The sequence below is a fragment of the Sparus aurata genome, chromosome 22 (assembly GCF_900880675.1).
Source record: "Sparus aurata chromosome 22, fSpaAur1.1, whole genome shotgun sequence".
Taxonomy (NCBI): domain Eukaryota; kingdom Metazoa; phylum Chordata; class Actinopteri; order Spariformes; family Sparidae; genus Sparus; species Sparus aurata.
In genome coordinates this window covers 7,930,197-7,956,783 of record NC_044208.1, presented here as the reverse complement: position 1 = coordinate 7,956,783, position 26,587 = coordinate 7,930,197, and the positions used below count along the sequence as shown (strand labels likewise).

The 26,587-nt window shown below is 39.3% G+C and overlaps 2 protein-coding genes across 4 annotated transcripts in view; one reads left to right on the top strand and one right to left on the bottom strand.

Annotated features, from left to right (window-relative positions):
• LOC115574580 (CNK3/IPCEF1 fusion protein-like) overlaps positions 1-9,479 on the bottom strand; it is a 56,518-nt gene extending 47,039 nt beyond the window's left edge. Inside the window, exon 1 of the mRNA XM_030406211.1 lies at positions 9,269-9,479. Coding sequence (XP_030262071.1) covers positions 9,269-9,320 — 52 coding nt within the window. The 5' untranslated portion in view covers positions 9,321-9,479. The remainder of the gene's footprint in view (positions 1-9,268) is intronic.
• A 4,437-nt stretch (positions 9,480-13,916) lies between these two features.
• LOC115574535 (serine/threonine-protein kinase D3) overlaps positions 13,917-26,587 on the top strand; it is a 40,252-nt gene continuing 27,581 nt past the window's right edge. For 2 of the 3 annotated variants that reach the window (XM_030406128.1, XM_030406124.1), the window contains exons 1-2: positions 13,917-14,198; positions 17,859-18,495. In XM_030406128.1, the coding sequence (XP_030261988.1) occupies positions 18,202-18,495 (294 nt within the window). In that variant the 5' untranslated portion in view covers positions 13,917-14,198; positions 17,859-18,201. Of the gene's footprint in view, positions 14,199-17,858; positions 18,496-26,587 lie in introns of those variants that run through there. The other variant, XM_030406127.1, reaches the window with a different exon arrangement.

The following is a 26,587-nucleotide window of genomic DNA, read 5'->3' as shown; positions in this document are numbered from 1 at the left end:
CTCGGACTGGTAAATCCATGCGCACCGATTTTGCCCTCTTTTAATTGATCAGCTGGGGGCACCATGGATACAAGCAGCCCAGCACAGCTACTGACAGTCCCATCATTCCACATGGAGCCTGCCTTTGAGAGTGATCAATAATAAATAAAGATGATGACGACAACTCCGTTTAACTGTACATAAGCAAAACACTCTACTGAACTGGAGGAGGGCTGCGGTGGGTCTCTGTGTGAGTAATGTGGTGCGCGGATCTCAGTCCTCTGATCTGACAAGACATCCAGAATCATTGCGATTAATAGGAGATGGGCTGTGGGTGGGTGAAATAATTGATCTTTGATGAGGAATGTAAATAACATAACTTAACATTTGAGAAGCTGGAATCAGTTGGTTTTTGTAATTTTTGCTTAAAAAGATACGTTTTCTGTCGATTCAACTAATCCAATTATCAATCTCCAGACTAAAGAATGGCGTCACTAAAAAGGTCTGTGATGTCTTTTATTTCATGTTCACAATGTTGCATACTTACAACTATAATTTGACTTGCACTGTTTTTACATACTGTATACACAATGGTTCATTTGTTTATCTCAGTTGTTACTTTGATAAAGTTGGAAACTAATGTTCAGAATTTGACATTTTTATCAAACTGAATTGGTTAATTCATTCTTGATCTGATTTGTTTGTTTTTCTTTATTCAAAAGCTATAAAAAAAAAAAAAAAAACAACAGAAGGATTATTTCTTATCTTATTTGAAACTCCAATCCTTAATTTTTACATTTTAGGTAGATTTTTTTGTATTGATTTTAACCAAAAACAGTCCAGATGAGATCAAACTGCTCAATTACATTTTCCTGCTCAGTGGAACTTAATTGCCCGTTCGTTACAACAAATGGCACGTGTTGAAGCACAAAGACGGACTTCGCGCCCGACAAGTCCCAGCTGGGGGCAACAAAAGGAATATTTACCCCACCTCCGTCACAACAGGACAAGGGTGGAGAGCTGAGAGGAAAAGTGGCAAAAGAGCACTGAGGCTATTCATAGCTTCACTGGGCCTCTATAAACCCTTCACTATATCACACACACACACACACACACACACACACACACACCCTCACACCCTGGCCATTCATCTCACTGGTGCAAGGCAGCGGGGGGAACACACTGTTGAACAAACACTGTTCAAGAGGAAAAAGGATTTCCTTGAGGCCCAGCAGTCTTATGAAATCAAACAAACAGGAATTGTGGGAGTTCACTGTTTATAGCCGAGCTAAGCTGCTCCAACAGCTCAGACCAATGTGCCAATCCACTGTAATGCGGGGGAATTACAATAACTGTCTAAATTAAAAGGTTATAAAACTGTCTGAGAACTGTGCCAGGTGGGGAGGTGCTATAATGTTAAACAGTGTTCGTACAGAAATTTGATTTAATTTTCAGGCACTGTCAGAGAAGCTAAAATGAAAGGCTCAAAGCCTTCATCATCACGTCTGAATGTTTCTATAACTGCAGTTGCGAAAAAAAAAGTAAAGTTTACAAAACTTATTTACAAAACATGCAGATGAAGGGATCATTTCTTTAAAAAAAGATTTCTGGTTTACGTGAACGATTGTTTGGATGAAACAACAGGATTATGTTGGAAATCAGGCTTTTTTCACGGACATCAGCCATATTTCAATCCTTGAAAAGTAACTTTCAATGCTTTGTACAAACCCTCCAAAAATGGTAAAGGAATAGTTTGGGGGGAAATATGCTTATTTGCATTCCGACTGAGGGTCAGATGAGAAGATTGTCACTAATCTTGAGTATGTGCGATAAATATGAAGCTTCACGTAGTGGCTACCTGTTACCTCCTGGAATCTCTCTGGTCGTCTCGATGCCTTTCCAGGAAACTGTTTGGCAATTCCCCATAAAAGCGCAAATTGTTTTATGTTGGGATTACTCAGGGAAACCTTTAGCCTGTTTCGGTCACATGGAAACTCACTGCTCACTGTTTCCATTCTCTGCGCTAAGCTAACTTTGCATGCTGCTAGAGGTAACCTCATACTGACATGAGCGGGATCGAACATTTGCAAAGCAAATTCATGTTCCAAAATGTTCAACTTCTCCTTTCAGTATATCCTAAAGACTGCCAGGATATTTGGAGCCAAGTATCAGACTGACTCACTCACTGGTAAAATTAGGACAACTTGTGAGTACATCCTGCTGTGCTGCAGTTGGAGCTGACGCTGCCGTCACATCACTATCCTCTGTGACATCACGAGGACCAGTCCTGCAGGTTCTGATCACGGCTCGGAGCTTCGCTGCAGCCGTTATTTCTCACACAGGTTGAACGACTGTTCGTGTCTGTTTTACTAGAATCGATTAAAGAGGCGGTACATGAATCACAGTGATGTATTACATAGCTCAGTTCCCACAGAAAATACTACGTATGACTCACTCCAGCAGGGACATGGGAAGGGTTGTTTCTGGTCACAAACATGCCTTCCATCGCAAATTCTATTAATCAGGAATAATTCCCATTTATAAATCGTTAAAACTTAATGAAATCAAAAATGAACTATATTAAAACTTCATTATACACTCTGTATAATGCCTTTTGAAGACACCATTTTAGAGTCTAGGGTTTTGTTTGATTCTGGGACATCGGTTTAAATATAAAAATGAAATATAAAAAAGATGTTAGTTGCAGCCAGAGATCAACCTATTTTCTTATCATACAGAATTAGATTGTTTTGCTGTCAATGGTGAAAGATACTGTAGTGCAGTACACACGTTGCTGTACATTGACCCACTGAGGTCACACCTCAGTGGAGGGAAAAAAGCAGGAAGAGGCGCTGAGCGGAGAGGATCAGGATGTTTCCTCTGATTCATCGCGCTCCCTCAGTGAACTCAGTTTCACTGATAAGACAAATGTTTGGGTGGGAGACGAAAGGCGGAGAAACAAACATATCAGGCAGATCAAAAATCATCTCGCAAGAGAATCGATCCATTTTCATCCGAATAATTGTGGTTAAAAGCGGTGCGATGACTGGGATCAGTGACAGAAACTGGGTTAACCGGCTAGCTTTACAGATTGAATCCTTTTGTAAACAGTCCTGCATTTAAAGATCTCTGGTTAAGTTCATTTGAACCTTGAAAATAGTAGATTGACAACTGTAGAAGACTCTAAGATCTGGGTTAAAGCTCTGAAAAAAAAAAATCATCAATACCTTCACAGAGGGATTTATTTTACGCTGCTTTTCCTTAGCCATTGATTTTGGTTCAATTCTGAAGAACCTGGACACCCCTGTCCACATATACCATTTTATATAGTTTACTTATGTATTTATTAAACCTACACGTATGTGGTTCACACGACTTTTCATCCGTGTGTCTCTGTACAGTGTTTAACTTCACGCTCTCTCTACCAGCTGGACTACATCAGACCATGGTGACGATGTTCTCGTGTGACAGAAGTGACAGGAGTTCTCCTCCCACTGAACAAATAAGCAACCCTCCTGCTCTGGCTCCAGTGCGCACCTCATCACGTGCACCTCAGATCCTCCTTATCAGAGCAGAGCCAAAGAGTTTCTGTTATCTCGTCTTACAGGAAAATCACTTGTGTGAATCCCGCAGCGACAGGTGCAGGCAGGACAGGAAGCACTGCTTTCTGATTGTTTGCTGATCTTTTGGAAGACAATAACAGCAAAACACAAAGGATTGTGGGTAGAAAGAGATCGTTTCAGCTCAGGTTTCTTGATATATTTGAACACCACACTATATGTACAGGTTGCACCATGTAGTATTGGGGAAGACGTGTTAATCAGAAGAGGAAGCTCTTCATTGACTGGTTTTTTTGTTCTGCCAGAGATTTTAATTAATTTCATTTTCAATCACCATTTGTATGTACTATTTGATGTCTGCAATAATTTACCTTTACCTACCCTAAGTAAAGATTGGATCAATGAATGACTGAACAAATCACATTGTTTGATTGCTGCGGATTGCACTTTGGCAGACATTCTTCTTTTTTTTCTGATATTTCGAAGAATAGAAAATTCAAAGAAAAATGAATTCAGTGCTTTTTGAGCCACACTTAGTAGACAGGCGCAATGGACAAATGAAATAATTCAAAATCAAGTTTGATTTCCTACACAGTTCATTTTCTAAATCAATGAATGATAGCGTAACTGTCTCAGGTATTTTGGATTTGACTGCTCTTTTATTGGCTGCTGCATCCCGTGTCTTTAGAACAGCTGTTTCACATTGTGTGTTTGAGTCGATGACCGAAACATTGCATTTACAATAATCTTAAAAAGTTCTTGCTGCCTTCGACCAGGTCCATGTGAGTCAAAATAAACTAAAAACAAAATGAAACCAAGTGTCCTTTTCCTCTTTAACCGCTCAACCACAGAATTATGTGAAGGTTTGATCACACACTTTAAATTGCTCTAATTTGTATTCTCACATGACAGTATTTGTGGTGAGCCTGAGACTGTGTAATTGGTTATAAGGTTAGAGATAACAGATATTTACAGCCGTCTGGGCCTCTTTTCAATGATCGATCGCACATTGTTTAATAAGTGTAACTAAAATATGTTTCTCAGTCTCGCAGACCTGCGACCTTCCTTCCTACGTCTGAAAAACAGAAAAGAGCAGCCAGGAAGGTCTTTGTTCTACTAAATTCTCCAAACTGAAAGCACAATGATCAAAGTTTTGGCTGCTCTCCACTGGAACAGGGTCAAAGAGTCAAAGTACACGATAACAATCTGAATTCATAAGCTGAGCACTTTCAAACTGTTGGCTTTTCATGAAGTGGAAATTGCAATCCTGTTAAAGGTAAAAAGAGTTTACTACGACCAGGGGTTTGACAATCTACAATATGGGTCGTCCAACTTCTAATCCGCTTAACTTGGTAATGTACAGAAACTGCCCGCTGCTGCTGCTGCTGCTGCTGCTGCTGCTGTATCCATCTCCTTGTTTACTGGCTTCATTTCTACACACTCCTTCATTAAGAGGCCTGGACGTGTCATCTTATTTATGCAGCCAGCTAACAACTCCAACCAGCCTGCCGTCATTGATGTTGACATGTGTGACTGCACCTGCCAGACGAGAAGAGAAGTATGTGGATGTGTCTGAACATGCTGAGCTGTGTGTGTTTACCTCCGAGCTACAGCTGTACGATCAGTCTACACCACTAACACGGACTGTACCTGATCTGTTTGTCACAGTTCACACTGTCAAGCTGATTGGGTACAGACTGAAATGTGTCCATAACATTGGAAAAGTATCAAAAGCTGGCACTGAATGCTCCAACCCAGCCTGCCGAATAAATGTTGCAATTGTACGTGTCTGCAAAACACAGATATGTTGAAATTTTGCATTTTCACTAGTTACATTTTTACATTTCATTTTCCAATTTTATGTTGTGACAGTGCTGTGCTTCCGGTCAGTTTAGGTTTAGACACAAATCCAACTTGGTTAGGGTAGCACATCTAGAAATTGTCCTTAACACACACACCACAATCACCTATGTGACTCGGAAATGTTCCAACATCTCATTAAAACTGTCCGCTTTTGTCACCACAAACACAGCCGGATATTTTGAATGGATATCATTCAAAATATCCAGGGGTTTCACGCTTAATGTAAAAACGCCATCATGAATAGAGGTTTCTCCTTTGTCAGCCATCCAGTCAAAAATATCCAGCTTTGATATCACTGATGTGACTCGGATATGTCCCAACATCTCGTCATAAAATATCAGTTTTTGTCACAACAAATGTGGCTGGAAAATGTCCTGAAACTTACCACTACACAGGGAAATGTCTGTTGTGTTCTCTCTGTTGTATTTATGCTTCATTCATGCTCATTAACATGCCCTTCTGATCGTCTGCTTATGTGACTCACCAACGTAACATACTTTTTGTCCCCACCTAAACATGATATATATTAGGATTACACAGATTACCAGTAAAGACTGGGCTATTCTTTCCTGGGGAATAATACCACACAGTTCATACTTTCTCATGTCTGTTTGTTGATGATTGAAGATGATAAAATAAAAAATATTTAAAAATATATAAAAATATTTTTATAAAAATAAAATATTGAAATATAAGTGACAAGTTTTAACGTGTAATTTTGGGTAAATCAAGTCGTTATATTAAACCAGTAATAAAATAATAACAGTTAGATTATTCTGAAAAATAATAGAAGCAATCGATAAAAATTGTTGCAGCTCTAATAAAAATCATTTTTTCATGCTCAGTTTAAGATTGTAGACAATTTATTGCCAATTTGATGAGAAAATCAGACATCACAACTGAAAGATTACAGAAGAGACTAATGGTTTGATTTGGCCATCAGACTAACACCACACAAGAAAGCAAAAACATTTTTAAGCCTTCTCCGAGGACGTGCAGAGATCTTGAATATGGAAAAAATTCTCATAAATCTGCTTGATAACGTGTCATAACTAAAGGTCTTCTTGATGATTAACTATGAATAAAAAAAAAAAAGTCACGAGTATTAGTGGAGATCTTAAGCATCCAGATTTATTAATATGGCTCCATAAATCAGTTGGTCTCTCTAGTTAAGTACACTAAGTGTCTAAATGTCTTGTACTGAAAAAATTATGAAGTTGACCCATATTCTCCGACTTCCCCTAAAGAATTCATGGTATTCCCTGATGACCCCTCTCCTGGTATACGCCTCAGACTTCAGTGTCAACCCAGGATTATTCCAGGAGCCTGTTTTGCTCCTGGAGAAAGTGTTTCTGGTATTTGTGGTCAGCTGGAGCGGCTCAGTGACAGTCGGCCTGTGCGAACCAAGTCAACATCAAGCACAGAGAGATCAACTGAAGCTTCCATGAAAAGAACCTGTTGCTTGACTCGTACGATGTGAGTAAACACACAAAGACACACACAGACACGCACACGCACACACACACACACACACACACATACACACACACCTGACCGCCATAGCCAGAGGCTGCTCTGCTTACACTGTAAATATTACAACAGGATCTGGATCAATGACATCTCGTGTTTCTTTCACAAAGACCGAAATTCAAAATGAAACCTGAAACTCTGCCCATCACTTCACTGATCGGACTGAGGTTATCAGCGTATTGTGACTCAATAAAATGCACATCGTCCTGCTCGATTGACAGGAAACACTGGGAGAGAACGTGCCTAATTGAGACAACCAGGTCATGTGACTGACCCCCATGTGTTCCTCCTCCTTTTCATGCAGAACAAAAGTCTGATGGTCAGATGTGGTTAAATGGCTGTCGCAGTAAAGAGTCACGGTGACCCCCTGATCCTCCACGCAGCAGGAGGCCGACCTTTGTCAAGAGCTCCGATTGTCTGGGTCTTTATTGATCGCCAGCAACACTCGGCTCTGTATTGTCTCTTCTGCTAAATGACTTGTATAATGGGGTGTGTGTGTGTGTGTGTGTGTGTGCTGTCGAGGAGAACTGGTCTGAATGGACGCTCACTTTCTCACAACAGTAAATTCAACTTGTACAAAAAGGAGAGACGAGCGCCGACTGTCAGAGCTCCACAATGAACGAGACACTTCAATCATGTTGTCTGTGTCTCTGCCAATGCTGCACATGAACGCACCGCAAAGACCAGAGCCAACAGCCAACTAACTCGTACTTTCTGCGCCTGCATGGGCCGGGACCATAGCAGCAGGTGTCCTTAGTCTGTAGTCGTCATTCAAAAAGGGAAACCTCAAGACTCGAGACTGCAATTATATAAAAATTGTTGTTAAGAAAAATATTCAGGAAAAAGATCATCGGTGAAGGAGAAAGTGCAAAACATTTAACTTCTAGAAGTACAAAAAAAAAAATGCAGCAGAAATTAATCTCCTCCCGCAGCTGCCTGGCCAAACCTCCTGCTAATTAAAAACAGCTCTTTATCAAACCAGAATTATGGGCTTGAGTGTCACTTTATGGCTGAACTGTTAACTGGTCAGGCCTGTTTACTGCTTAATGACATGCTGTTATGAATGTGTGTGTGTACAAACCATCCAGCTGCTACTCGACAAGGCTTTTTTGTCATTATCTGTGCAGCTGCAATGACGGCAGAAATATGACTGTCAGTAAAAAAAAGGTAAACAAGGGAATAATCTACTAACACACACACACACACACACACACACACCACCAGTGCTAATTTACTTGGACCATCATACATTAATGATGTAAACAGTATAAACAGTAAAAACTACCAAAATATGGTTTGCAGTTGATGATTCTGTAATCTTATTTTTTGGTTTGCTCCTGATCTAAAGTAGAATCTTGCCAATTTTAGACCAATGTCCTTTAAGCAAACTAATGTGTTTTAGGCAACATTAAGGACAATTATGTTTATTGATAAACCATAAATAGCCTGCGTCCATTACATACATATCTCTTCAATAACCAGATATTAGGAAAGATTTTTAAATGTATGTATAGATATTGCAGTACACAATAAATATAGCAATATTGTCATCAACAAAAACCAGATATCACAACTTTTTTGCTTGAATACTTCAATGACTATAGGTGCTTTCACAAAATATTAGCACATTTCTTGCTAAGTAATCATCAGTAATGACGATCTAATGACTATGTGGGTAGAGAACTACTTCACTGGAATGCAGCCTTAAAAACCAGGTTGATACAAGGTTTACACTTGCCAGATCACATTATGGCATGCATCCAACATATCCAAAATCAACTTAAGACTAATACCACAAGCTAATAGCTCCCCCAAAAGCACCAAACACAGGACTGTATATTGTCATGCCATACCATAATATCACAATATTTCCAACCAAATACCTCTATATTGATATTGCGACAAAATGTGCGGACGAATATTGGTACTTTCACAAAATTTTTACAAAACTTTTTGATTAATAATCATCAATAATGTGGATATAATGACTAAACTGGGACAGTTAAGTGTTAGAACAAGTAGAATCGTCTGTTAAATTAATAAAGTTACATCTCTTAACTGTGATGGAGCACAGACAAGACGCCAGATCCTGATCTGGCGTATCCAAAATATCCCAAATCTAATATCATGTGCAGTATCACAGTAACGATGTTGCCCAGCCCCATTTAATATCATGATATTTGTTGCATTTTGTAGGGCAGGAATAAGCAGCTGAGAAAGTATTTTAAATATTCAGACTTTCCTTAATAAGGTTAAACCACATACTAAAACACAGAGGCTAAGGTAAACATCAGGACCGTTAGCTTCCCCAGCAGTGATCCTCCTGGCAGCCCTACCTCTCATCCAGTCCACCACTTGTTGCGGGCTCCACTTGCTCACAGCCTCCATTTCTCCAAAGGTGTATTAAAATGTATCTCTCGTGTCACCAAACAGCCGAATTAAACCGTTAGTGAGACATGATAAGCTCCTGTTGAAGCACGGGGCAGTTCCGTTAAAGAGCTGACGCACAGACGGTCCGCCGCTCACTGACTGACTGAGCTCGTGTTCAAAGTTTACTGTCAACGCACACGAGCGGGGCAGCGCGTGTGAGATTACAAAGGCATTAACCACGCCCCTCTATCGATTCTCCTCCAATCCCAAGCACCCTGTCGATGCTGCCTTTTGGTGCTGTGGGAACGACGGGAAATTGGCGCTTCGTGAGGTTTATAAACGATTTGTACTGTACAGTGTGTTTTAATCACGTGATGTTAACTTACTGTATAAATTGCTGCCATGTACATAATCTTTTTTATGTTAGTGCTTTCACAATTGATTAACCCTCGTTGATTTTTTTTCTGTATCTTTTCATCATGTTGTATTAATTGTTTTGTTTTTTATTAACCGGAAAATTATCTTAACCATACATTATACATTTCTCATTCATAACAGGACACTTACAAAGTTACTGATGACGATACGCGAGAAAACACTTTATCAACAAACTTTAAGACTTCACAATAGCAAGTTATAGCAAGTAACTAAAAGTTGCAATACAATTATTTTGTTTCTCCTTAAACTATCTTCATTTATGAATAAAGAATTATACAGATAAAGCTACAAAAAATACACAAGTTGGCTGTCTTTTTTTGTATTTATTTTTTTTATTCTTGATCATGTAAATCAGTATCATATTACCATCAGGTCTCCCCTTTCCTGTTGTCAGCCAAATAAACATATTTAACCAACTGTAAATAGTACAAATATTTCATTCTCATACAATATGATGTGTGCATTTGCAACCCAAAAGCAGCATCTTGGAAAATGTGTCTTCTGCATTACAGACCACACCAGCATCAAGCTAATTATCTACTTGTACTTAAGCTGTTATGACTGCCATTCATCATCAGTTGAACTCACATCTGCCTTGATTCAGTTTGTTCATCTGTGTGTTGCACTTAAAAGACAAATAAAAAACTGAAGCATGTAAAGTGTTTACATCCTCTCAGCCTCTGTATGAAACAAAGTCTTCAAATGAGCGATTATCACATTAAAAAGCCTCCTCCAGCCTCTAATCAGACCTTCTCTCTGAGCTCCACAGCAGCTCTGTTATGTGTGCTGGGTGTTGGCTTGTAAAGCTTTTTTAGGGTCTGCAGATGTTTCCCATGGGAAGAGCACATCAGGACACTGAACCGAGCTGACTGACACAAGTAAGATCAACATGGAGTATAAAACAGGGCTGCAATATTCCCTGTTCTTCTGTTGGACCAAAGAGACGATATACAAACAATAAAACTATGAGGGTTGTCCTAAAGGTGGATGTAAAGGAAATACCACAAGGTCACTAAAGCACAATTTAAAAAACTGTCATTCATCATTAAGTTAAATCATTCAACCTGACTTTAACCACCAAACACTGAAGTAACGTTGAGGGGAAAAAAGGCATATCCATAGGCTTCTAATTACACATTGGCTTTCTGTGACAACAACAAACCTTTTTTTTTGTTTTTTTACATATTTTGATATATATTGCCATAGATTTGTGGTTCGCATGTTTTGGCTTGTGGTCTTTGAAATTACAGCAAACGTTTAAAATTATCATGAAATTTACCGAAGACAAAAAGCAAAGAAGAGAGGAAACTCAGAATAATGTGTCCTGCGACACCTTGTAGAGGATCAGTGCCATAGGCTGGTTTAGGGATGAAATAAATGGATAAAATGGACATCAAATGTAAAATGGGTTAACAAATCATCAAGTGATGATTAAAACAGTCACTGACATGATGAAAGATTTTTTTTTGTTATTTAGAGGGAAAACTCCTTTAACAAAAAAAACCCCCTTAAACTCAAGAAATAAAAAAAAAAAAAAAAAACAATAATCAATGATGTGACACATCCCTGTGTTCACGTTTGACTTTCAAAAGTAGCAAATGTAAGAAAGTAAATGTCTAACAGCCACTGAATGCAGCATTATAAAAAATAGATGTTGTGGGCGGGGCTTTCTGTTGGATTCAGTTTGTAAAGCTGCCCAGCGTGGTGGAGGGTCTAATAAATCTTTATTTAACCTAAGGAGACGGAGATTAGAGGAGTGTATGGATGATAAATAAGAGGAAGTTTACTTTGTGTAGAAAGTCAAAGTTTTGGTCTTTCTGTTTTAGGGAAACTATTGTGAAAAGAAAAAAAAAGTAGCAGTATTGTTAATGTAATCAACCATATGTTACAGTCACATTCATGAATAAAAAAAAACTGTAAACATGTATTAGTATGTTTGTTCTGTTAGCTTTCTTAACATCTTTCCACTTAATAAGAGGAGTGTCTGTAATAACTGGAAAGTTGTTATTCCCAGCTCTTTCTCTGTGGCTTTAACATAAAAAACTTGGGTCTTTATAAACTTACAAATACTTCCAATGTCATCATTACTGAACGCTTGCAGTTTTAAACCGCTTTAATGATTTCCTGATATGAAGAAATCCTAAATCTGTTGCTTTCAGTCTACATGGATCCACTACAGCCAATTTTAGAGAAACATCGCCCTCCTTTGACACAAATCAGCAAAAGCAGGCCCAAACACTAGATAAACACTAAAATGAATACATGTAGGACTGCTTTCTTTCTAATTATTCAGTGAAAATGTCATGGACACAGGGACTTGCAATTAAAACTACTAAATCAAAAGGAATTGCTCTCAAATTTGGCAGGAAATTTTGTTAATCAATCTAGGATTATATTTTATTTACTATGGATGTACTGAAAGAGTGTTTTCACGATGATAACCAGGCAAACCAAGCACCAAACAATGCATTAAGATCCATTGATTACTTCAGTCTCCACGCGAAAACGATCATAAAAGATTGTAATTAATGCTCTTGATTTTTAAGGGGCAAAACAAAGGACCCTTGTGTGACCTTTGACCTTCTGTTTCGTTGTGCTCCTGCTGGTATGTGAGAGGTCTGTCGTCAAGATTCCTGTCAGAGGAGGGTAGCACCTTGGTAACAGATCCTCAGTGTTTACCCGGAGCTGGCTGCAGTGCTGCTAGGTGCAGATGAAGGTGCCTCCGACTGAACAATATGTATTATCATACACAGTGACTAAGGAAAAGGCCTGGTGGAGTTGTTGAAGCATGGGGGAGCTGAAGAGCCAGAAAGGACCTCGCTCTGAGCAAAATAACTCAGTAGAAAGTAGATCTTCAATGGAACAGTTGTCCATGTTTTCCTTATAAATGAAACATTACTTAAGTTAGAATATTTTTTGTTGTGCTTTGTTTACAGTAACACAATAGCACTCTCCAGTAAAAATGGGTACATTTAGCGAGGTTGCTTTCTTTTCTTTTCTTCTCTCTATCTTTTCTTTTCTTTTCATTCCTTTTCTGTTCTTTTTTCCTTACTTGTCATTTTTCTTTTCTTTTCTTTTCTTTTTTTTAATTTTCAAAACAGTATGAGGCTTTGGGTCACCTGAATAACTCTTTGTGTAATGTAGTGTATCCATCAGTAGATGGCGCCACAGATTCAACTAATGATTACATTTAATGGAAAGGACCAGATAATGATTGTCTAGAGCTGAAAAGAGCAGTCACTCTGAGGTACATATGAGGGAATAAAATGTATTTGTTTTTGTACTCACAAGGTAGAAATATTCTGTAAATGCCCTGTGCTCTTTAGTAGTATTTTCTACATTGCCTCACACTACTATTGGAATTTTTTGCTTTTTATTTCTTCCAGAGGTAGATAACTAGCAAGTGTTAATAAGTGCCAACTAGTGACTCATGCTTATTCATTGGAGTTACAGAGATAAGCATTTGTTAGCTTAGCCTCAGTATGAGTTTACTTATGTTCAGCTAACACTAAGCGGAAACTAACTCATTACATTTACTAAAAAAAAAAAAAAAAAAAAAGTTGCTTAGATACTTGAAGACTTTTGAAAAACAGGAATTTACACTTACCAGTTTAAAAAAAATAAATATTTTCATCCAGTAAAGGGAGCTGTTTCATTTAACATTGTCGTTAGCCTAAGGTCTATATTTGGGATTAGGGAGATTAAGAAAACTATTTATTATGGTGCATCATGACTGAGTGTAGTCATTTCCCCCCCAAATTGTTATAAAAGTTAAAATATTCAGGAAATACGTTTAAAACAGCACACACACACACACACACACACACACACAAAAAAAATGTAATGAGTGAGATAATTATCTTTAAAAGCTAACTCTGAGTTGGGGCTAGTGTGAGCTGAGCGTTAGCATTAGCTGTGGCTTTGGCAGCTAAAACTAAAACATTTGCTCCTGTCACTTGACTTTTGACCACAGCTAGGAATTTTTTTCCCACAATATTTAATATCTTTATGATTCTTGAATCAATATTTGAATACATTTTGCAATGTCACAGGGGTGGCCGTTTTTCAAATTGGGTTTGTCTTGTTCTAGCTATGTGGTTGTCCAGGCGCTTGAAATTCCGTCAGAGTGAGAGCTCCTCCCCGTCGCTCCTCCTCCCGGTGCTGTAGTTTGTGAGATCGTCGCTGTGATAATCAGATCCGCATGAAGCTCGAGCTGCTCGGTCGAACCGCTGCTCGTCAGAGAAGTTTGGAGAGAAACGAGACGACAAAAAAGTCGCAAGGTTTAATACAGCAGCTTAACTTCTCTCCCCGGGACCTGGAGGACTGAGGACGGCGCACCAACCGGGACGGTGCTCGTTTAATTCCGCTGTTTAACGGTCCGAGCTGCCGCTGGATGAGTTTAACGGACACTTTTCTCCTGTCGCTCGGTTGCTGCACCGATGGAAGAGGAAAACCGAGGTAATGATGCCTTTAAGTTCACTTTCTGTACGTGTGGATGAACAACCTGCCCGCTGCTTCAAGGGGAACTTTAAACAGTCAGTTATACACACATATTGTTTTATCTACTGCTGAAAATGAGCCGGAATCCAGATGTGGTCAGATGGAGATAAGGTACATGTGTGAAAATCAACTGATCGATAAATTGTATTAATCCATGATAGTATCCGATTTGTTGTCCTGTTGTCCCCACCGCCCCACCGAACACAGGGAATTAACATGCCGAAACATGACTTTGACAATCCTATAAAGTTCAAAGTTTATAGTAGTTTTGAGGGAAGCAGGGTAAAAGTTAGATTTAGGTTCTTCATAATGAGTCACATGAGGTTATAGTTGTGTCATCAAAGTTACATGCTCAATTTACCACGATCAACAGATGATAACTTCTTGCAATACTAAATAAATCCCCTTAGAATGATTTAGGTAGGTCCAGGTAAGCTCAGACTTGCTGCAGTATGTGTGATATATAATATAACATGGCCTTCCCCCCTGTTCTTATCTATGTAAATGATCCATTCACCCAAATCAGCTTAAAAATATTAGAAAATATGTTCTTTTTGCTCTATTTTTGGGAGGTAATTTAGTTGACCTGAGCTTTTAATTTGCGTTCAGACGATGTTTCACGAATCAGACTGTTTTTTACAGCGTTAATGCTCTCAATTCACTATACGATATTTGTTGAAATGATAGTATGCAGTGATGTGCTACAGTCTCTGCAGTGATATAGACGTGATAACTAATGCTGATTATCCAGAAAGATCAATAGCACACAACTGATTTTTGACCGAAGCCATTATTGATCCCTGAGGTCAGTGTCTGTGAACCATTGCAGTCGTGCGACCGTGTTAGTTGGGGCAGGGTTTATGTTTGAGTTCGATTAATTCAAAGGAAAAGGGTTCAAGTCTGTGGTCTTTAAACTCCAGGTTCATCACCATTCAGCATGATGTATTTGACAGAAACATGGTGTGGGGGTATTTTGATATTAATCTTTAGGTTAAAGTCACCTTTGTTGTCAGTTCTGCCATATGTGCAGGACACACCAAGGATTTTTAAAATAATAATTTAACATCTTTTTTGCATACACTCGTGACTTTGCTAGTTTTTTGCTGATTACAGAAACTAATAAAAGTACCTGCTTGATACAATATATATATATGGTTTTTAACCATCAATAACTCAGTACTCTTTTTTTGGGGTTTTTTTTGAATTACTGTTTTCCCCCCCCTTAGATAAAAAAAAATATATATATATATATATTATATATATATATATATATATATATATATTAGGTATATTGGTATGTGTATATAATATATATTATATATATATATATCTATATATGTGTGTATAATATTGTATATATATCCACATCTATCTTGTGTATATATGTGTGTACATAGTATCTCTCTCTGTATATATGTTATATATATATATGTGTGTATATACTATCATATATCTTCTTGTGTTCTTATCTCTATCTCTCTATCTCTATTTTTTTTTTTTTTGTGTGTCTCTCTCTATATCTATCTCCTTCTCTCTATATCTTATCGCCCCTATCCTTTCTATTAGTGTACCCCTGCATCGTAACAGTTTTTTTCATTAACTGTGTAGAATATCGTTATTCTAAATAAACACTTATAAATGGTTCCCACCAAAAAGTCAGCTTTACCTATATAATGTTTCAAGGTGATTAGGTATCTAAATGTGGAATATTACTCCCATTGTTTTATGCACCTTTGACCACACGTGTTTCAACCCAGGGCATTCACAAAATATGTGCCAGTGGTTTGCATCCCGACCCCCACAGCCTCTCCAGGAGTTGGTGTCTTCACCCGTGTATCGAATTTTTAGCTTTGGCGTTGTAAAAAACTTCCTTAAACATTTCCATGCAAACTCCCTCTATATGTGTGAGCTAGTACATTTCAATTGTGGTTGACAGTAGCTGTGCCATTCCTTCTCTGTTATCTCAGAGTCTCTCTCTTTTCCCCATTGATTGTTGATCGAGTCTGTGGACCACATGTTTTTTGTTTTTTTGTCAGGAAACCTTTACACATTCTGAAAATAGTACCTTTGTTAGATTCACATGCCTTATGCCTTAGAATTTCCTGCAACACTTGAAACCGATCTTCAAGTTCTCTGAGAGGAACATAATTTGATTTCAGAATTTGTGTTTTTTGGATGTTTAGTTCGTATCCCACATATTTACCAAATGATTCCAATAATTTGAATAGTTCAGGAAGAGATTTACAGAGTTCATTTAAATATACAAAAGCATTGTCTGCACCTTGTGGTCAGCATTATTTATGTAAATTCCTTTGGTGCTATCTGTTTGTCTGGTCCAAATGGGCCAACGGCTCGATATGAAGTACAAAGAAAAGTGGTGACATACCAGCCCTGTTTAAATCCTGTCTGGTCTGTATGGATGAGCAGGGAAGAACTTCTTCGACTCTTCTTGCAAGAACTGATGAGTATAATTTATAATCAATGTTGAGACCTGAAATTGGTTTACATGAACCGCAGTCTAATTTATCTTTTCCTTTCTGGGTATAACTGATATAGTGGCCTCTTTTTTTTCCTGTTGGAGGGAAGTAACTTTCTTTTGGCTTAGTTTTAATGCGGACATGAGGGTTTTATACCGTTCAGAACAAAGTCCATCTGATCCTGGTGACTTGTTAGTTGTTTAGCGTAGAAATCGCTATATTCAATTTTTCCTCTGTTATATCTGCCATCAATCTGAGTATAGTTGATTGTAGTTGTTGGCTCTCTGATTTTATAAATGGTGTTGTTTTTGTAGTTTAACTATTTGGTACATTTGGAAATATGGCAGGGTTGCCACCAGCCAGTAGCTCATGAATGTGCGACCGAAAAAGATCAACCACTGCCATTGAATGTCATTTTGTTTGCCAACAGGCCAATAGCAGTCAACAAGGAGAGTAGCTGCCAGTACTGATGTTCAGCTGATATATTGCCTTTATCTTTTTTCATGGCTTTTCGTTTTATGCTTCGCAACATGTCACTGGTGACACTTTGTATCGGTGAAGTTGTGTGTGATAATATTCTGATCTTCATATAACTAAACTATAACTATGAAAGTTATTACAAGGATGCCAAACTAATACACAAGATGTTAAAGGAACGTGACATGTGACCGTAGTAACATTTTGAAAAATGATGTGTCTGTTAAAGGTATAATTCGTAACAATTCTGCTTTAAAATGTCTTAAAACAACTAGACCATTGTTTTATTTTGTCGAGTTGGTAACGTATATTATCCCAAATATTTCAACAATGTTCAAACACTTAGCAATCTGTAATTTTACTCAAGGTAACGGTGCTTTTTATTTGGTTGCCTATTGCTATAACTTCCGGGAGAGAGTCAGAAAGGAAGTCAGCAGAGGAGACTAAGCGTAACATGAATAAAACTTTAAAACATGACTTTGTCACGTAGATATATTTACATCTACTACTTAATATCTTTTGATTTGTTTTGATTGAGAGACCCCTAGTGGCAAAACTTTGGGAAGTTACTGCTGAATATTTCTACTACAGTTATAATATATAGAAAAGGAGAGAGAAACTTTTTGGAATACTTCTTTACCATGCTGTCTTTGATTCCCAACAGATGCCTGTGGTGACAACAGTTAGCAGAAACCGCAGACCTGCAGAGCGTTTTTCTGCTCAAAACACGATCAGCAGCATCACCCAGCAGGAGGCCTGACGATTGAACTGTGTGATAAAACTTTTTAAAGTTGAACTTCGGAGGAGCTGTAACTTCATATATTTTCCGGGTGTCTCTCTACCTCGGAAATGCTCAGGAGTGAGAGGAAACCTTTCTCACAGGATTTAAGCGGTGAGAAATGTGAATCAGGACAGAAAACACTCGGCTGACGAACAAACTTGAGCAGTCGGACAGACTCTTTTGGATGTCGTTTCTCCCGCCCGCACGACGTCACAGATAACAGACGATGTCCGCCGACAACAGCCCGCCGCCGCCGGCCTCCCCCCGGTCTTTCTCTGCCCTCCCTCATCATGCGGCCCCGCCCACGCCGTCGCCGTCCCCCAGCCCGCCTGCCACGCTCTGCAGCCGGCTGTCCAATGGCAGCCAAACAGCCCCCAGCCGCACAAACTCGCGAGGCTCCATCCATGGCGTCTCCTTCCTGCTTCAGATTGGACTCACAAGGGAGACGGTCACCCTCGACCCCGGGGACCACTCGCTGTCGGCTGTCAGGGAGCTCGTCTGCTCCATCGTGGACCAGAAGGTAAATATAACTGTTTTTATTATATTATTTATTCTGTTATTTTGACCTCTAACCTCTGATGATGACTTAAGAAACACAGTGTGCTTCAATTATTTTGTTGTTATTTTTGTCTAGATTCACATGAACCAGTCTTTACAATCAGTTTTGTTGTAAACTGCTGCTTCTCAGACTTCTCATGTAGCTCAGGCATCTGTTCTCAGCTCCACTTTATCTCTCACCATCTACTGGTTTTACCCCCCCCCACCCCACCACCTGTCTCTACTGCACCACATGCATTTCCCAGCCCTCCACATTCTCTCTCAAACAGGAAACCAAATGAATTCACCTGTTTTGCAGGGCATGATGACAGAGAGAGAAAAACCCAGATGATGCTCTTGTCTCATATCCTTCCAATAACTCCCACTGTTCTTACTTTAACATCCTTCCAGTAATTTATTGATTGATGAGTTGATTGATAGATTGTTGGGAGTGTTAGTTGAGATGTTTGGCTCTGAACCAAATTGCGTGACAGATTTGTTGTCAGATACTTTCACTTGTTGTCTGTTTTCACCGGCTGAGGAAAGGTCTTTTCACAGGGAATGTCACTTCCTGGTTGGTGTTGCTTTGTCAGCGCTCTTCACTTCCTGTTTCACAGCTGTGTGTTCTGTTGGAGGAGCAACGGGGTGGTCCGTTGGTTTCTAAGTGCTGCTAAGATGAATGTGTCTGATTGAGAAACCTGGTAGGGTGATGTCAGCGGTTGCAAACATATCTCACAAAACCATAAATAATTTTCATTGTTATTTTTTTTTAGAAGTTCACACGTAAAGGTGCTTCAGAAGAAGTGAAATGATCTACCGAAGCTGAACTTTGTAAGGGTGAGGTTAACTGACTGCACAATTTTGTGGTTTTTCTTTCGATTCCAAGTTGCAGGTGTGGTAGCTGGTCATGAATCTAATGAACAGTGATGTGATGTAATATCGGCATTTTTGATTGGCTGTTGCATCATGCTATCTGTAAATGTTCATCTCAATCATGGCTGCAGCTAGATATATGACTCTCATTAGTGATAAAACTGACCAGTATATTCAGTTTAAAATGAACATAATCAGGTTAATCTCTTTTGATAGATCATCAGAATAGTTGCCTAAGGGCGTACCACTGGCCTGCACACACATTGCTATAGCCGGAACCAAGCCTGGGCAAGGTGACCTCTTCTACATACGTCATCAAATTGTAACGTGGTCGCAGCACAATGCAGAACAACACAGAGAACATGACGAACTTAACTTGTGACTTACTCTGCTTTGTTTCGTCATAGACGGCCCTCTCACATTCCTTGGGTTTCTTGATTGTGCAAGGCGGTGTTATACGCATGATTATACTTCATTTACACTTTGCACACCCGTGCTTGTGCTTGCTCATGAGCAACCGTACTGTGCCGAAGCACATCTCTTCCAACCGTGCCAGGGCGCTTGAGCATGGTGTGGAGTGCTCACACTAGTCAAACAAACAGGACTTTGGGGGACAAACATTCTTGGGCACCGTACAGATTGCCTAGTGAGAGTGCACCCTGAGTACCAATTACTGGGTAAATAAATCCATTTGTACTTTTCCACCAGAAAAAAGTACATATGCATGAATTGAAACCTTTAAACATTTTTTTAAAATAATACAATGTGGCAAGTCATCAGTATTTTGTGAAGGTTTTGGTTATCCAGGTCATGGTAATTCTAAGCTCTATATTGTAGGCAACTGGACAACTTTTAATCCTGCAAGTAACTGAAGCTGCTAAATATTTCACTCTGAAATGTAGAGGAGAAGAAGTTTAAAGAAACAGAAAATAGAAAATAGAAAAATGCAAGTGAAACACAAGTGCCTGAAACTTGAGCACAGTACTTAAGTAGATGTACTCTCTGTACAGAAAAGGGAAAAGAAAGGAATAAATTAAAAGAGAAAAACATCCTAAATTAAAACAAAAACAAGTAAAGAAAAACACAAGAAAACAAATAAAAAAAAAAAAAACTCAAAGAAAACAAAAGAAAGTGTTGTTACACAGAACATTTGAATATCACGGCTTCTTTCTAGTTTTAACACTTGCAGCAGGAACCTTCAGTAGGACGACATGGTGGAACTACAAAATGACATCATCACTGGAATTTTCTTGTTCCTGCTTTTGTGTCCACATCACGGAGCTGTGAGATTTTACTGTGGGTGGATGGAAGCTACAGGTCTGATTTACTGCTGTTAACGTCACCTCGCCACTGCTGTCAATGTGTGTGTGTGTGTGTGTGTGTGTGTGTGTGTGTGTGTGTGTGTGTGTGTTTAGTGGGGTCGGGGCGGTGGTAAGGAAGTAGGGAAGTTCCCCTCCCTTGTAGGTCACCACATTGACCACCCCCACCTTACAAACACACAGTCCCATCCTGAATTGTGTAATGAAACTTTTTACTCAACCTTTTCTATCAGTATTGACTCAGTGTGTTTTATAAGTGGAACTGACAAACCTACAGAGAGTTCTCACGAACTCTGCAGCTCTGCGGAGATTTTCAGCCTACTTCAGCTCATTGTTTTGATTAAATGGCACATTTACCTTGTTTCCAGCTGCAGCAGGCAGCTATTTACGCTGTACACCACTTGCCTACCACCAGACAGCAAAAAGTTAGGGGATTATAAATGAGTTTACCAGTTGGTTAAGAAAGTAAAAGAAAAACATGAAGCAGTTCAGGAGCTAGATATTTTTCATTTTCAATCCAGAGCAAAAAGACAACTGAATAGACTTCACAGGGAAGATCATGCTGCTCTGTGTCTGCTGTACGTGGAACTAGTCAGCTGATTGCTAACACTCAAGATAGAACAACTTTATAAAGTGATAGAACATTAAGATGGTGTGGCGGACAGCTCCTCAAGTGGGTAAAAATAAGTGAATGCAGCTTTAAAACAAACCTTCAAATTTGATGTTTTGTCTTCTTGGCACAAATAAAAATCTCCCAGCACTGGGGTCGTGAACCGTTCGTATTAGAACCAATACTGGCTCCAGTAACTGGAATGTGGTAATGGTACTTGGTGCTTCCTTTTTGCGAAGCTTTATTCTTTTTGTGATAACAAAAAAGTAAATATCTTAAAATAACACCGTGTGTCATGCCTGGAAAAATGTGAAGCAAACATCAGCTAAGACGGTGAAAAAGTTATCTCAAACAACAACGTACCCAGCGAGCAGTGGCAACGGCTGTATTTGTAATTTTATGGCGACATGAAGATGCTGCAGTCGGTAGCTCCTTCCAATTGAGCTCCATTTTTGTTCTTTGAGCGTCTTTTTTCCGGCTTCATTGCTGAAACATGTATTGTCCATGGCAGGAGATATTGTCATCATTATTGAAGAAGAAAGCGCGTGTTTAGGATTAAGAACAGCGGACTTTGTCCTGTGCTGACAGAGCGCAGGACTACAGCTTGACGAGGAGAGGTGGACTCTCTGTTAATAAGGTTGATTTCAAACACGGTAAAATCCTACGCTTTTAGATACATTTTGTGTTTGACCTGGTTAGAGGTGTTGCCCTAGTTAGCTTTGTCTTCTGCATTAAAGATATTGCAGCAAGTGTTGGCATAGTCTAGCTCTCTGTCTTCCCTGCACAATATGATACTTTTTGTTTTAGGGATGTATTGTTGGTGATTTGCGACCTTGTGAATGACCTGCGTTATGACATCACTTTTTGTGGCTGTTTTTAGCTTTGCTGATGGCAAGTAAGTCACCCCCAAGTCCAACATTAGTAAACAAACGTAAAAAAAAAAAAAGTTTCCTTTTAGCACTCCTTTTGAATCTGAAATTTACAGTAACACATGTTGTAGAGTACTAATGTTGAGGGATATAGTTTTCATTCAAGCTCACTCAATTGATCTCCCAGAAAACAGCAGTCAATCAGAGAAACTGAGCTGGACTTTCATGTATTATTACTCTTGTAAATCCAAGTGATTAAGGAAAGAATGCCATCTTGGTTAATTTTGAAGTTTGAGAATTAGTGAAAAAGCGCAGGCAAGTGTTTCGACTGGTAACGATGAACCTGGAGTCTCTTCTTTCTTTTTGAAAGATATAACTGTGTTATTACAGGTAAAAGTTCTTGCAGATGTTAGAAAGGGGACCTGCTAATAAAAAACCATTTGGTTCCATCGGAGAAAAAAAACGAGGATTATTTAATCACAATGACTGTTTTTCAGAAATGTTTTTTTTATTTAGTTTAACTGATATGAGATTAAAATGTATAATTAATCATTACGATGTAAACAAGTTAAAGAAAGACTTCAGTTAAACAAATTCTGTAACACAAAGATTAAAAAATACAGAGATGGGATATAAAAGACTGTAAATAAATAAAAGTGATTAAAATGGTCCCTGAACCGTCATTTAAACCATAAAACAGCTTCTCTGTCCGTCGTAAGCGGCAATGAGTTCTCTGCTCAGCCGGTTTCCACGGTTACCAAGGCCAGGCGGCGGTTCAGGCAGAGACATGAATGATATTGACAGAGAGAGAGAGAGAGAGAGATTTCAGTGTTGTTATATAGACTCTTGACCCACCTTTAACTATCAACTCCAGAATGTGGAAGAAGAATTAATGTGCACTTACATTTCCCCGTTATCATTCTTTGAACTTATTATTTTACCAAAAAGACACAAAGGAAAAATAATCAGTTTATTCAGTTGGTCGCTGGCAGAGATGAAACCTTGTAAATAAATGTATAGAGAGGATAAAGTTACATTCACATTTTGCAGGCTGAATCATTTATAGATCTGAGCTTTCAGCTGAAAGCAGCCCTCGTCTTGTAGCTGACATCCTGCTTGAGTTACAAGGACACACCGTGAATAAGTTTCTATCTTTTTTTCTCCGTCTTTTCTCTTCCACTGCTATCTTCGTTCTGCTCAGTTACATAAATCACTACCTGGATCAGTATTTTTAAAACCTCCGAAACCGCGGTGCCCGAACTTTTTTCTCCTTGCGAAACCTAAAACTGAGGCGATGGACCAAGAGCAAACGCCTGTTGTATTGTATTTTTAAAGGATAGGTTCACCCAAAAATGAAAATGCAGTCATTATTTCCTCCCTCCCATGCTGAGGACTTGTTTTAAAACGTAGGGAACTACAAAAAACATTAAACGGCTCCATACAGCGCGTATATCAGTCTTGTGTGGGGATTTGCTAATCAGCACTCAACATGTAGAGCTCAGACTTACGGGAATGTCAGTTTTGCACGTTTTAGGTCCCAGCTCTGGCAAATAGATTATCAAAACATCCTTTAAGGAGGTTGAGAAATGAATGAATCAGATGATTTATCAGATGATCAGATTCCTGTTTCTGTCTTACTCCCACATTCCAGTCTTCTCTCTATGTGTACAAATGATGTCTTTTTTAAAAAGGTCAGATAAGATGAAACTTTGATGAATCATTTTCCTGGCAGCAGCAAGTTATCATCAGAGATAGCGATCAAAAGGTGGTAAGACCTCATTGAGGACGACTGAAACGGGATTATATTAATGACAATGATGATGCATTAGTACAGGCAGGTGGATTTGTCTTTTTTAATGTGGGTTTTAGATGTGATTCATCGTTGAATGGCGAGGTCTAATTTTCTTTTATCCAACATGTTACATTGACAGCCATTAACAGCGTCTGTCTGACACTTATTTCGGCTCTTTTAACTTTTCATAATCCCGGCTTAACTTTTTGAACTCCATCCCGAACGTCACTCACAGCCTCCGTCTGAAACTAAATCTTGTTTTTAAAATCCTGTTACAGTTCCTCTTTAATTTCTCTGACCTGCTCTCGTCCTCCGATCTGTCCAGGTTAACAGTTTGGGTGAGAGAATGCACATCTTAACGAGACCCACGCTGCAGTTCCCCACTTCTCTCTAGAAATACAATCCAAATATGTCATTTATCATGCAGGATGTTTGTCTCAACAAGTTGGCTTGTGAGCTTTCTTCAAAAACAGCTGTCTTGCTCCTTGTTTTCTTGGATTTTCGGAAGCCCTGTCAGTCAGTGACAGGGAGGCATTGTTTGTATTTTGACGGACAGGCTAGACACACAATCGGGGGAAATATCATACATTTTTTGAATGTCCATTCGCCCAACACTAACATTTTGTCATAGTCATTATCGGGGGCTTTTATGTCCTGACAATTGCCATTAGCATTTTCATGTTTATAAGGTGGACTTGCTAAACCAGAAGTTAACTGGCTCAGTCGGTGGAAGATCGAGTATTTCCCTGCCTGTGAAGTCAAGCTTTTGCAACTGAGCAGCGTTTATAGGAATGAACAGGGCTCGAACGCCAACGCTGTGTCTAGCTTTAAATAAATTGTCCTTGGTGGATGCATATATCCTTCGCTGTGACAAACGATGTAGAGTTTAAGATGTGCACCTGAATGCGTCATGAAGTCCATCTGAGTGACACACTCTGATACAGTCAGACAGCAGAACACTGCAGAGAATGCTCAGAAGAGTTTTTTTATTACTTTAATTACTTTACGTACAAACTGTGAATGTGGTGGAGAGTCTTATGAGATTTACTCACCAAACTGAAATCATGTCCTCATTCGGTACTTGGCAGACTCGGTTTCTGACTCAGATATTCTTATAACTGCATTTACAGTGGTTGTAGAAAGTGTGTACTGGAAAAACAGATGCTTTATATATCTGCGACTTTAAGAGCGCTCTGCTGGAACATGCATGAACTCAGTAACGACACACGACACTGTCTTTGCTCTCTTGAGCAGTGAACACAACAAAAACAGTCGGCTCCTCCTTGTGAGCCGCAACAAGCTTACAAAAGAAAATCAATGTTTATTTACAAATAATACCAACATGATGGGAGTCTGGGGGCCAGAATGAACAGAAAGATTGAGGAATTCTGTTTGAGCCACACAGAACCCAGAACTACTCTTCCTAAATTGAGAGAAGACTACATAAACTATCAATGAAACATCAGAGCACAAGCCAGAGTGGCCACATGTCCAAAATCACAGTCTACTCTGAGAAGATTTTTTTTCTGTATGGTGGAGTTGCAGCTGAATGAATCCAGAGGAAACTCGGAGGTCACTTTAACATACATACGCATGTGCACGCGCGAACACGCACAGCCACACACTGAGGTATGCGAGGAGGAAGTACTGTATGTTATTGTGGTAATAGTGACAGATGTGGAACATCGAGTACTGTCTGTGTTGAGTGTGTGTGTGTGTCATCCTAATGCAGCAACACTGAGCTGATAAACTCTTGTCTTCTCTCTCTGGAGGTAGATCAGGACGCTAGAGCTGCAATCATTAGTTGATTAATCAATTTGTCAATTAATCAGTTAGTTTTTAAGTACATTTTTCTAGAAGATTCCTGACATGAACTGGCTGAGTTTGTGTGGAATGACCGTTTGTCCAGTGCTTTGATTTATGATCAAATACCGACAAAATCAGTGAGACTCTTCTCAGCCTCGGCTGCGCTTTGTGTTTACTGCTAATTATAGAACCCTCACACTCTGACATCCAGGTGTTAATGTTTTTACATTCATAACGTTCGGCAGTGATTTGAGCTTTTTAAAAAAGTGGATGAATGAAACTCCCCCGCACTCACACACTGACAACCTTGACCCACTCGGCACTGCTTCCTGTTGTTTCCTCAACGAGGTGACAGAGCGAGCGGATGCAGGGAAAACAGGCGCGCTGCTGTTTACCTTCATATTTCCCATCAGTCCCTTTTAGCGTCGTCCCTGCAGGCTCATTGCACGTGTACGCCGAAAGAGTTGAAGAGTTTTATTGGAGCTGAAAGGCTCTTAGCTTTCTGCAGCGGAAGGGAAGGGCTGTTTTAATCTGTTTGCGCTCTTCTCATCGCCGCTGGTTCAAGTTATAAACTGCCGTCAGATGTTTAGCGAAAAAATGAAATGATCAGCTGCTGATTTGTACGTCACGGAGAGGCTGTTCAGACCTGGTGTTGGGATCACAAGTGGACAGCTGCACAGGTGTGAATGCCCCCAAGACACATTCAGGACAGAGTCGGTATGCGCCACTTATGACTTTGATTGAAGGACTACTTACTCAACTTTGTTCTCTGAAACAAAAAGGAGAAGAAACATCAAAAAGCAGAA